Source organism: Eleginops maclovinus, chromosome 7, assembly GCF_036324505.1.
Source record: "Eleginops maclovinus isolate JMC-PN-2008 ecotype Puerto Natales chromosome 7, JC_Emac_rtc_rv5, whole genome shotgun sequence".
Classification (NCBI taxonomy): Eukaryota; Metazoa; Chordata; class Actinopteri; order Perciformes; family Eleginopidae; genus Eleginops; species Eleginops maclovinus.
Window position 1 is genome coordinate 17,528,872 of NC_086355.1, and position 13,751 is coordinate 17,542,622.

General features: G+C 38.6%; 1 protein-coding gene across 1 annotated transcript in view; it reads right to left on the reverse strand.

Annotated features, from left to right (window-relative positions):
- The window catches only part of LOC134867416 (low-density lipoprotein receptor-related protein 1B-like), a 265,089-nt gene that overhangs the window by 122,841 nt on the left and 128,497 nt on the right, over nt 1-13,751 (reverse strand). Inside the window, 8 exon segments of the mRNA XM_063887959.1 lie at nt 1,985-2,098; nt 3,389-3,514; nt 5,849-5,992; nt 6,323-6,445; nt 7,846-8,035; nt 8,980-9,199; nt 12,664-12,844; nt 13,327-13,563. Coding sequence (XP_063744029.1) covers nt 1,985-2,098; nt 3,389-3,514; nt 5,849-5,992; nt 6,323-6,445; nt 7,846-8,035; nt 8,980-9,199; nt 12,664-12,844; nt 13,327-13,563 — 1,335 coding nt within the window.

Below are 13,751 nucleotides of genomic sequence, written 5' to 3' on the forward strand. Positions count from 1 at the left end.
TCTTTACAGGATGCCTGAAACTTTATTGACTTCGGTTTGAAATTCAAGTCTACATTTGAATTGATTTGCCGGCATCTGCTGCTGCTGCTGCTGCTGCCTGGAATACCTTAGGCGCTGTCGAGAAGACATATTGTATCTTTATCTGACAAGTGACTTCTACATTTCCCACAAATGTGTTAGGTCTCACTGACAGCGCATGACTAGTTGGAATTTAACATTCATTAAAAATGAAGCACGAACATCCATAAATAATAAGGGTTTCAAGTAAACAGTGTGCCTGGCAAAAAATGGAACACCGGCATCCATAAATAATGATGGCTTCGAGTGAACAGAGAGCCAAATATGAGACACCGTATGACAACTACTAAACTACTGACAAACAAAATCCAAATTAGCATCAATCTATGAGGCGGCCACCACTGAGCTTCAGGTGTTGCAAAACCCACAGTAGTGCCATTGATGCTAAGTGAGCTGCCAGGGCTTCACAGTACAGCGCCTACAGAGGAGTAATGCCTGAGGAGGCCCAGACAACAGTAAGGCAGAGAATATGTTTTGCTGCACAGCTTGATTATGATTGAATGAAGCCGAGCATGAACTTTAATTACTCCTTACACCCTGGCTGTTTGTGGCTACGTATTGAACCAGCTTTAGGACACACAAAGGGAGGCTGAGGCGATACAGCACTGTGCAGCTCTTGGCAAACATCTATCACTGTAAAAGGCTGATTTCATTCAACTAGTGATTAAAAGTGGAATCGTAAAACCTTTACCCCCATCTTTTTAAATGTGTGCTGGTAATTCATCCAGTTCAACTTCAGTGCTGAAAAACATATTTTCCACAATAAAGCGCTCTTTTTCCCCAGCTTGAAAAAAAGGTTAAATACATCTTCAAAGAACTCCAAAAAGCTCGGGCCATCGTGGCATGCCACGTTTTTTTTCTTTTTCAACAAGATTAATGCAGAACACAGAATGCCACTTTCACTAACTGAAGCTGACAGTTTGTGTAATACCACTGAGACACGACTTAAGAAAAGTGAACTACTGCACAGAAGTATGCCGTTTGCTCAGCACCAGCCTGTTAAGCTGATGCCATCAGTGAGGCCATGTTGAGTTCTTGAGAAAGAACATAGTATCAATAATTAAAATCCAAACACTGTCTTAATTGAATAAGGTGTTGCATGTGAAAGAGTCTGGCAAAACATCCAAGAAGTAAAATAAATATTCAGTCCTTACATTATTTATTTTGTCACGATGGCACCATCCTAATATGTAGCAAATTCATGGCAATGTAGCTAATTACTTTTTTTAGATATTATTTCTGGACCAGTGGTGGACCAATTCAAAAAAGACTGTGAGACATTGCTATCCCTTGAGCCATGCCACTCACTGGATAAAACCAAAGTCCTATCCCTCTAGTCCGTGTAAAAGAACATATAATTCTGTGTTTTCCTACTTCACTACAAAGTTGGACAGCTGCAACATTTATGCAAAATGAGAGTAAAAAATAAGATAACTGGTCCAATTACTCACTTCTTAGTCTGCAATTCCATTTTTTTTTTTTTTTGCCGTGTGCTTTTAAGGACATTATGTTGAAAAAAGGGAAATATTTGTATTCTAATGCTGAAATTACATGAAATTACCCAGTGTGAGTGCTGCTCTGCACATATTTTCTATCTACCCATTATAGGCATAACAGTGCCTGCTGGACTCTAATTATAGTCACATGTTGAATCAAAAGTACATTTTAAAATGTCTCTGCCTGAAGATTAAACCAATGTGTCACTATGGTGAAACCATATTATCCCTAAGATACATCTCATAAGTACAAAAAAAAAAATCTTAACGATGATACATTTACACCAATTACCATTTTAAACTGCACGATGTAAATAAGTACTGGATGCCCTAATGCCCTTATTAGTATTTCAATTCAATCACAGCGGCGACCCATAATGACATGTGGCAAAAAGCCATTTGTGACTCACTGCATGATATTTCATCCGACATATCCCCGCAGTCATCCTCCCGGTCGCAGCTCCAGGCTCGAGGTATACATCGTCCGTTCTGGCAGGATAGTTGGTCGGGCTGACAGGGCCGGGCTGGGAAAGAAGCCACATAATTCAATCACACGTGCATAAGTCAATGCAGGATGTGCACAACAACCCTAATGATCACTACATCACCATGATGTCAATGTCCGCCCGTTGCAAACTTTTTATCACTCAATCACACAGCGGCACAGGGAAGGTGTGAAAGCAGTGGGAAATGTGCTGTGGCTTGACGCGCTGTCAGTTAGATGCTGCAAGGCCACAATGAGCATGCGAGGACAGCAGACATGGGATGTCTTGCTGATGTGGGATATGCACGTCAATCTGGCGATGTGGGAACATTCATCATCCTCTGGCTAATGCTCACTGATTGATTCTCTAAGGATAAAAAGCTTCTGAGAGGCACCATTGAGGGTATGGTTGGCTGTGTGATATACTGTAAGTACTCCTGACGTACAGTACAGTCGACTCTCGATGTTGTGACAACTCTTTGGTACTGGAGAGTGCTCTAGTAAGGCATAATGGTGATAACTTCCTTCAAACGCAAAACAGCTCTGCAAAACACAATTTTATCATAACTAGTTTAATGCATTACTATATAGTCAACATGTTTCTTTAAACACTACAGTCTACATAAGCTAGATTGAAGAGCATGTTTAAGTCATTTAAGAAAAGTCCAACTAAATATCAACTGACCCACAGTCACAAGATGTTCTAATACAACAATTTCAGAACATTACAAAGAGCATTACATTACAAAAAAACAAATGAGTTGATGACGTTTCCATTCAACTGGTGTTAACCAGAAAAAATGAAACTTCAGAGGGTTAAGAAGAAGCGTTATTTACACTCATAAAACACAGGAAAAAGGGACTAGATTTATGAATGTATTTCTCTATTCCTAAATCAGTCAATGAAGTACCACTAAACTGGGCTACAGTTGATCCCATAATTATCCCAGAATTACAACATGTATTTCCAATACCATCATTCCAGAACAATACAAAGAGCTGTGGTCAGTATAATTACTCAAATGCATGGGCCTGTTAAAGACTAGATTCTGAAAGTTCTGTTTTAAAAGGCTGATACCACAGTTGGCCAATGCAATGTTTTTTTGATGACCAAATGACAAGCTAGCTATGTGACCCAGGTTCCATCACTCGGCGAAACCAAGCACAAGTATTACCAGTTAATGGTAAAAGCTCCTGACACCAATGATTTTCTGGTTCATACTACAAATGCGAAACGGGAAACTCAGGATAACATCCTGACTCCAGAACTAATTAAGAGTTCATAAGGGGAAAAAACACTTCTGACAAAAATATGTAGAACTGTACATACCTGAGCATGTTGTGTTGGCCTCATCCTCGTTGTTCCCACAGTCATTGGTTCCATCGCAGAGCCATCTTTTGGGAATGCAGCGGTTGTTGCTGCATTTGAACTGATCCACAGGGCAGGTATGATTGTCTGCAAAGGGTTGACAGGTCAGAAGTCGGACAGTAACCTTGCTGCAATTAACTGAAATATAATAAAAAGGCTAAAGAAAAATGTAAGAGATCCATGTTCAAATGATTCACAGCGTCTTAGCGGGATTTCACTCGTTGCACTGTTTGACTAATCTTTCACAGCACATTAAGCCATGGTTGATGAAAAAAGAGTGATATTCTTTTAGAGAAGAATCCCATTAAGTTTTTCCTTGGTGGTTTGTCCTTAAATAGTGAGTAATGGAGTTTTTGCAAAACATTTTTACAGTGTTCTTAAGTTCCTTTGTTGGCTTCAGTGCCTTGATTTCAGTTTTATATTAAAGCCACTTTCACATAACAGCTTCCCTAGAACACCAAGCTTCTTATTTTCTTTTCAATCATTTAACTTTAGTTACACATTGACCGTTCAAAATCATTTAGCCTCACAAACCATAAATCATATTAAATTAATGTGGGCAAATTCATGTGCAGATATTGCCACACTATCTGCATGATAAATTGCCTTTGATTTTGAGACAACCTGGTGTTTGGATATGCCAGATGCTGCATGAGCGTGCCACCCTGACACGTTAAGTCAAATTACTTTGGTTATCATCTTGTGTCTAGTCGCGGGAAACATTACCTCTATCTGAATTACATCTTGATTTTGCCGCAAAACTCAATAAGAAGGCACAATCTCTGTCGAAGACGTGACTACTAAATATTGATAAAAATGCAATGAAAATCATTTAATTTATCCACTTAATGTTTGTTTTGTAGAACCAGTCGTGAAATGATACTAAGTGCATTTACTCAAGTACCATATTTCAGTATTGTTTTGACATAAAGGTATTTTACTTCATCATATCAGTTTAATACTACCTCATACTTTGTACTCGTTTACATTTCAGAGGCAAATATTGTACTTTTTTGTTGGTACTTTTTACAATAAATTTATTTAACAGTCATATTGACTAGATACTTCTTATATATAAAGCACATATGATACAGAACTATAAAGTCACTAGGTATTTTTTGAAGCTCCTTTAATTGGCTTTATATTGAAAAACTGCAACATTAAAATGTTCCATTTATTGTTCACAGATAACAACAGGACACTATAACAACCACGATAATATAATACTGTGAAAGAGCCATTCGTCATAACGAGTACCCTCACTTGTAATACTAGTATGTTTTGATCAAAATAATTGTACTTTTAATTAGGTAAAATGTTGAATTCACAACTTTTACTTATAATGGAGTATGTTAAGACCATCGTGTTTTCCACTTTTACTTAAGTAAAGGTTCCGAGTACTTCTTACAACACTGTTGGAGACACATACTATTTATTTAGATCACAAAATGTCCTATAGCTGACATCTACATATTTTGACCATCACAGGAACTCTCTGTAGGCACTAGAACAAACCAAGTTAGACAATTGTTTAAGTGCATGATATCCCAGAAGAGTGGATAATTAAATATATTCAGATGATTCTGACAGAAGATTAAATTATAGTGCTTTGCTTGAAGAAAAAAAAAAGAAACTTCATCCGAGTTTCTTCTAACATGGTGTTTAACCGTCTGATTTGTTAAAGAGCAAAACTGCCTCGACAGGGGGAAAAGGGGAGACTGCAGTGTGGAGGAGGAACACTTTTCAACCCTTACTTCAGTGACATTTACGAACATAGAAGCTGGCAGCAGTACAGATGTATCCCTTACTATTTACTATTAACTGTTTCCAGTACTATTGCAATCTTGTGCAATAACCCTGGTATGTGCAATACAGACTCTTTCACATTTAACTTTTTGTTATTACTCGCTGGTACTTCACATAATCATCGTTGTGCAACACACACTTTTTTTTATTACAATTTCAATAACTCTATTTGTTCGCTTTTATAATGTTACTACTTTTTCTTCACTGTAAACCTGAAAGAATGTAGGGACTGCCTTAGTTCTCTTGATGCACTTAAAGGTCAAATGTTTTCAGACCTTAAATATGATATCATCGCTGAAGAGGCAGATCAATCCTTTTTCATTTTCTTATTTTCAAAATGTGGGTTTACAGAGTATATTTACATGTGTTTGCCTTATTATTTGATATGTTAGTCTTCTCATTTATGTGTGCCTTTTATCTGCACTGCACTGTTGATGTTGTAATGCTGTAAATGTCTTTGGAATGACTAAAGGATTTATTTTATTTAACTTGTTTGTTTTTACTTGCTGCATGTATGCCTATCACACCATGTATTTTCTGTACATACATGTATAACATGTTAACAGTGTGTTTGCATGCAGTGCCTGCCGCTCAGACACATGTTAGCATTCTTACAGCAATTGTGGCTCTCCTCGTCACTTCCATCCAGGCAGTCATCATCTCCATCACACTTCCACAAGGCCCGAATGCATCGCTGATTATGGCACTGGAACTCATCACTTTTACACCGCTGTGGCTCCAGGCCACCACTGGAGGCTTCTGGGAGAAAAAGTGGTGAGAAAAAAATAACAAAAATCAACCAGAGACTTCTTCATGATATATGTGTTCAGGGGGAATTATTGGCATAGCTATGATAGCACATACAACATGTTAATAATGTCTCGTGACCCTATGTGGGGTCAACTTACATATGTGAAAACTCTCTTGGATAATTTCCCACGTGTATTTATTTGTTCATTAACAGATTTGCATGTGAAAACATGAGGTTATTATTTCATGTCTGTCCCATAGGATGAAGCTAGAATTACAGTATACTGCACAGGATGATATTAGGCCTTTTCCTCCGTCTGATTCATTATGTCCTCCTACCTGCACAGGTGACATTGTTCTTCTCCAGAAGCTGGTTGTCAGCGCAGGCACACACTCTGCCTCCTGGGATGGCAAGGCAGAGGGTACTGCAGCCCCCATAATTCACACTGCACGCATTGTCACCTAGAGAAATAAATCCCAAATAAGGTGTCTTGCTAATATAAAGCTACATTTTCTAAAGCCTACCTTAAGTGCCGGTGGTTTACTTTTACATTTGTACGGTGAACAGCAGAGGCTCAGGGGTCACTAAATCACGTCACTGTTGCAAAACTCTTTGACAGACGTGCGAGGCGTACGCCACGTGATCTATGACCACATGTCAAGTGAATTATTGCGAACACGGTTGGTGTGAGACATTTGACATTTTTATCTTTCTTGAAGGAATAATTTCTCTTTTTTGGACAAAGAGTGAAAAAAATACTGTCACATAAAAAGTTAAGGCATGAGACACCTTTTCACTTTCATTTTCCCCAGAGCCCAAAGGAAGGGCCTGAGCCAATGAGATAAAGCTTTTGGATTTGTAAGAGCCAATCGCTTATACTCAGAAGACTGAACAGCCAATTAATCCATCACTGACATGAAAGATGGAGACATTTCTAGTAAAACGTCTTTAAAAACTAGGCTGTGCACGCAGAACCAACCATTCATCTGCATCATATATTTGTCATTAAACTTTCCCACAGTCCAGTGTATTGGAACATTTTAGTATAACTTAAATAAAAATAACCTTGTTTTCATGATCATATTACCTTTAACTTACAATTAGGAAGTTTTAATGGTTGGAATTATGCTTGAACTTTGCTTATCTCAGTATAATTGAGAATAATATCATTCATACAGTGCAGTTTGTATAAAGCTGCATATTTTTTGTGAAGTTGTTAAGGATGTTTCTTAATTTGCATGTGTTTTGGCACATATGTGTTTTTATACATGCATTGTTTTTGAAATTGCAACATGGAAGTGTTTTGGGCCGCTGGACTACATTTGAGCAAGTAAGCCACCATACTTTTAAGCCATGACACCTGGTAAAACCATATTTTGGATTGGTTTTAACAGAGTTTCATGCACCGAAAAAAGAAAAAGCATCAACCAGCCCTTGTTGTGAATTACTGTAGGTGTCTGAACACAGTTTTTTTAGGCCTATAATGGGATAGGGAAAAACACTGTCAGCCATACCCGATTCCCCTATCTGTTCTTCTCAGCTTACTAGCAGCAGAAATCCATCATCATTTATTACAGAATTGAGCTAAACCCTGAATCACATATTTAACTTCATAGAGAAGAGTCCCGGATGGTTTTTAAGTCACTGTCAGTGTTGATCAATGCCCTGGTTTACGCCATAACATTTGACACCATTAGACACAAGTAGACATCTCAAGTGTATATATCACATTAAGAACCCTCCATTAAAAACATGTGTTTAGGTGCCTGGACCAAGAGCAGAGTGGTTCTATTTTCAGTGCAAAACCTTCTCAGCTAGTAGTGGCAATGAATGGAGAGTAAATGAGGGAAAAGCAGCCAACCTTGCTGACTCTGTGCATCGTAAACTCGCAAGCCAAATAGTGGCGGTCTCTCGCTCCGCAGCAGAGTCACATCGCCGGTGGTCAGGTCCAGCTGGAACACCGAGGCATTCATGTACTCCGTCCAAAAGATGAAATTACGATAATGAGAGATTCCGAACGGATGGTTCAGCTCTTTTCCATTGTATACCACCTGCAACATGGAGCAAACATGCAGTGTAATCAAAAATTAGCGGGGCCACGGAAAGATGCCATCAGCAACAAAATAATCAATCATCTCAAAAAGGGGGGCTCTGCGTGTTTAAACATGGGCTTAATGTTGAAAGTATTAGAACACAGTATATGATGAATGCTGTTTAATTTCTTTGCACAAATGTATTCACAAGCCGCTGTCTGCTTATAATAATGTTTGCTCAAATGTTGGCAATGATTAAATAGCATTTGCAAATAATTCATTAGCTTAATATGCCAGTAGAAACTAGAGGCGATGGGAGCATTTGGGATGAAGGGCTGTCTTGTTGGCAGTTGTGGTTGGAAGAGGAGCCGCGAGCAATAATTTCACTGCTCTGCAGATTAACATTGTATCATAAATAAAATATAGGAATGGTTTTTGGACCTTGACATAATGATGATTGTGTGAACAACTGTCCAACTCTGGTGTAATAGCATAGAAATATTGGCAGAATGAAACAGGAGTGTTTGAGAACTGACAGTTAATGTTTTTGTTTCTATGGTGTGGGTGTTTTTGGACCAAGTTTCTTTCAAAATGACAATAATTTCAACCTAACTGTTGCTCAACAACTCAAAAAAAGAATCAAGGTAATAAATACCCTGTCAAAACACAGCTGCATATTTCTTTCTGTTATAAATGTTGCTGCATTCTGTCTTTATTGATCACTTCAGGGTGTAAAACTACTTGGGTTGATGCTATAAAATTAACACATTTAAATTAGCATGTTTATTTGGTGAGGTTTATTAACTCGGGATCTTAGATTCCACCCTCTGGCCCTCTATTAAAATCTCACAAGCATCACAATCCTCAAGTCTAGCAGAAACACAGCTTAAATGAATCCTGCAAATGACTTTCTACATCATTTAACTGCTCCATGGAATCTCTACATACAAACTAACACTAACCATTCTTCCTGTCCCATTGAGATGAATCTTCTCGATGTGGTCGTAGTAGGCGTCGCACCAGTACATGGTACTTGTGCTATGGTCCAGAGTCAGGCCATTGGGCCACAGCATGTTGGAGGTGACGAAAATGCGGCGGTTGGATCCATCCATCCAGGCTTTCTCTATCCGCCCTATGCTGTCGTTGACTTCATCTTCTTCCCAGTCCGTCCAGTACATCCAGCTACCATGAACACAGATACTCATAATCATTGCAATGACATCGTAAGGCATTGGTTCATGCAAAATCTATAAGTCATCACAGGATTCAAACTAACACTGATCACATTCCAAATTCAATCGCAGGCACTTCATCTCAGCTGTCTCCTCATTCATCCCCGCCCTTACTTTCGTGACACACCGATGCTGGATGGTTGAGCTCCTTCGTCAGCTTTCCCCTGCTTTGATTTCTTATCAATCCATAGACATGTGACAGCATTTGTCAAAGTGATGTATTCCGTTTCACAGTGAAATGTGTTGTGTGCTTTGTACACCCATGGGAAGGCGTGACTTAGCTCCCCAGTGAATCGAATGTGAACTGTTTCATTCACAGCGTTCATTCATTCATTCGGGAAGAATTAGAGAGAACAGAACCTGCACTGCCACATTGAACCTCATAGGCATTTGATCAGAAGACGTCATGACAAGAGCATTCTCGACTGAGAACGAAATGAACTGGAATACGGATTTCCCACATGTAAAACCAAACATCCCCAAAAGTCAAAAAGTGCATCGTAGCCTGAGAAATTATTCAGGCTTATCAAGTTGAATTGCCGCTTGACTGCACATCAAGGGAAAGTTGGAAGTCCTATATTCCCATAAAACAAAATAAAAATGCAGTTTTTGTGTATACCTTGTGTATGCAGAGACTGCAACTCTCAATGGGCCTGTGGTATTTGAACCTGATTGGGTCAACGATTTGACGTGATCCACTCTCTAGTAACTATGCCCAGGGGATTTGCTCCGTTTGAGTGATGCTGACTGAGCCATGTGGCCCCCTGTTCTCATCAATGATAAAGGGCTGGCTAAGGGAAGATGAAACAGAATGGGATATGGAGGTGAATGAAGACTTGAAGTCATCTTTACGACATTCTGAATTATTAAGCAATATACCCCACACACACATACATGCCTATACTTGCACACAGACAAACTTAGACACTGTGTCAGATGGACTGATGGACATATGCTTAGCCGTGTGGTAATAGGAAAAAACACATACATATAATCTGAATATCTATACTGGCTAAGCTGCAATTATGAAGTTATCATCAAGCAAAAAATGGAAAACTGTTAAGGCTGAAGCTTCTCAAATGCATATATTATTTTGTGACCAATATATTTGAGTTTTAGAATGTTTGTTGAACAAAATTGGACATTGGAAGGCATCAATTTGGGCTAGATATGCCTGTAAAGTTGCTTTTTAACAATTTTCTGACATTTATAGACCAATTTATTATCAATAAACCAAAAATAATTATCAGTACATTAATAAACGTATGTTGCGGCCCATATTGTCATTTAATACAATATGCCCAATATTCAGAGAGTGATAAGATGTACTTTATATGAAACATTCTTTATAAATGAACTTAACATTGGAAAAAGGGAATGGTGTAAAAAAGGCACAGAAGAAGAATACATCAAACATCATTGAGGAAATACAGTATACCACATGTAGAAAAGTTGCTACGAAGCAGTGTGATCAAACAAGGGAACACACACACACACACACACACACACACACACACACACACACACACACACACACACACACACACACACACACACACACACACACACACACACACACACACACACACACACACACACACACACACACACACACACACACACACACACACACACACACACACACACACACACACACACATCAAGGCATCCAGAGATGACCAAAACTGATTGAACTACCACTCTAATCAATTAACTCAATAATGAATGATAATTGTATGAGAATTCCTTTTATGAACACATGTCTGTATTAGCTCCTTAAGACAGCGAAGATATAGAGGTATGACTGTTGAGTCGACATCGTTAGTCCTTACCATGTCAACACAGACTAAAGGCGGCTGAAAATAAGGTAGCAAAGATGCAGCGGTGCATCGATGTTACCTGAAGAGACCCCTCCAGCAGAGAAGATAGACATCAAAGGACTTTCGGGTTGGGGCTGAAAGCTTCCTCGGAAGCCCAAAACTAACTTTTCTAATCATTTGTGATGTCAGCGGGAGGGTCGGAGTAGAAGTTATTAATCCATGTATTAAAAAAAAAAATGACATGATATTTCCACCCCTTGACACTGCTGCCTCAGTAAATCTGTCAGGGCTGAAAATTCTGGGGCAAAACATGCTATTTCCTCATTAGTCTCACAATGCTATGGCATTCTCGCCACAGTTGTAACAATTGATTTTTTTTTTTTCCTTCACTTGAATGCACATTGATTTTATGTTTGAAAATCAATGTGTTCCTTTTCCTTGATTTACAATCTGGACCACTGTGACATATTTTGCATGCTTAAATCTGGGTTATTGTTAGAGGAGAAAACAAGGCACAACAATAGATGAGAAAAAGCAAATGGTTGACTTAATTACTGCTTTTAAAGTAAGTATTGACACATGTTAGATAAAACAGGAAATGGCAAAATTCAAAACCAAGTATATTAGCTTTGGGTTTCGGTTTGGTGTATTTACCTACAGCACTGAAACAGCTGTGTATGGCAAAATGATAGGAACAACCCTCTTGAGGCTTGAAGACTAATCTCTGACTGCTATGGATTTGGTGTGTGTTAATACGATTTAAGCCTTAAAATGTTAATCCTTTAGATCCTTAAGACGCTCAATGAATTTGAGCTTTGCACCATCTCCTCTATATGTTAAATACCATCTCTGCTGGTGGAGTCCTCATGAATCATACAGATGATGTGCGAGAACTACAGAGACAGAGCTATGAAATAGGTTAATTGTGGCTCACAATACAAATGGCTGTGTGTTAGGTGTATGGGCAGCAAGATGACCCACTATTCTATTTAAAATAGAAATACTTTTTGTCTCAGTATAACCACGCTGGTATACCTTTTCATGTTTTATTTAGAGATACACATGAGGTTATCATCAGTCCTTGCAGATATATGCTAAACGCGATTATTTTCAGGATTACCTTTTGAAGCAGAGTGATATTTACATCTACAAAAGGCACAGTGGTCTTATCTAGAACCATACTGTAGTTAATACATTTACAACAAGGCAAGAAGGAGCTCAAAACTGATTACTGTATGCCACTTCAGTCAGAAATGTGGAAACCATGACTCATTCTTAGGCACAGAAATACTCTGCTTTCATAAAATAAACAATTCTACTTAATGGTTAGGAGACTAGTAGAGGTAGTCGTGCATGGGTTTTGCAAACCCTTCTACACTATACAAACCAAGTTTAGTACCAAAACAAACACATTTTCCAAAATAAGGCAAAACTTTGTGATCTCCTGGGTACAGAGGGAGTAAACAATACAATAAATGCAGCAAATAAACCTGTGTTAATCATTTCAAATTTGATGTTCCTTTTCCACTGCAACACACTGGTGAGCTACATAATTGTGACATTATACAAAACATTAAAACCAATTTCTTCTGACCTGTTTAGAGGGTCCACCACGATGGCCCGGGGGTGTGACATATTCCCTTCCAACAGAGTCTTCCTGGTCTGCGAGGCTCTCTCGAGTCTAGCAACACTGATTGTCTTCCTGTATCCATCGTTGGTCCAATACAAGTTACTCCCAATCCAGTCCACCGAGATTCCTTCAACATTGTCCAGTTCTACAACAGAATCACCAAACAGATGTTCTAGGTTGGACACAATAGTATGTGATTGGCACCACAAACAGAAATATATGTATTTAGTTAATATAAAATAGGACGATTTATGTTAGCGCAACTAACAGAAATGACTATGGTATCCTGAAGTGTTGGATATGTATTCACTAGGAAAATTGTTTGGTAAATGGTTTTATTACCATTTAGTGACATTTAATATATATTTAATATTGAAATAGAAAAAGGTTGTTTGTACAAATTATGAATAATTGAGAACCGTCTTTCTACAAAGCAGTCTTTTGACAGGTTAGTAAAGCAAATGTAATACTATTTTAAACAAATTAGTACAACATTTAGAGTACAATGAGGGTGTTTGAGTAGATACCTTTTTTTCAAGTCCATCAGTATTGATTCATGTAAAGTATTGAAGTCAGTTTACTGTATTCTAAGGAAATGCTGCAGTTCATAAAACTAATTACACCCACCATCTTTGAGTATCGTCTCTCTGCTGTTTCCATCAATTTTTTGCCGCCCAATAAGGAAACTGGTGGTGTCAGCAAAGTAGATGTGTCCCGATTCTGCGTAGTAATCGATGGCCCGAGGGTTGACCAGGTCCTCGATTGGAACAATGTGCTCATCGCTGGACTTGATATTCATATCCAGGCCTCGGATCACGCCTGGACGCCCCTTACCGTAGAACAGGAAGAGATCGTTTTTGGGCTCTAGGAGGCAAGAAAGGACGGACCCTTTTTTTACTGTTATTGTCATTAATTGGTGTAATTTATCAATGCTGATTCAAGCATTAAACCCTCTTACTGGCCACATTGTTTTATATGAGAGCCAGAGCCAAGGCCATCCATTCACCTTAATGGAGCCAGTAATCAGTGCCAATAAATTCACTCTACCCCTT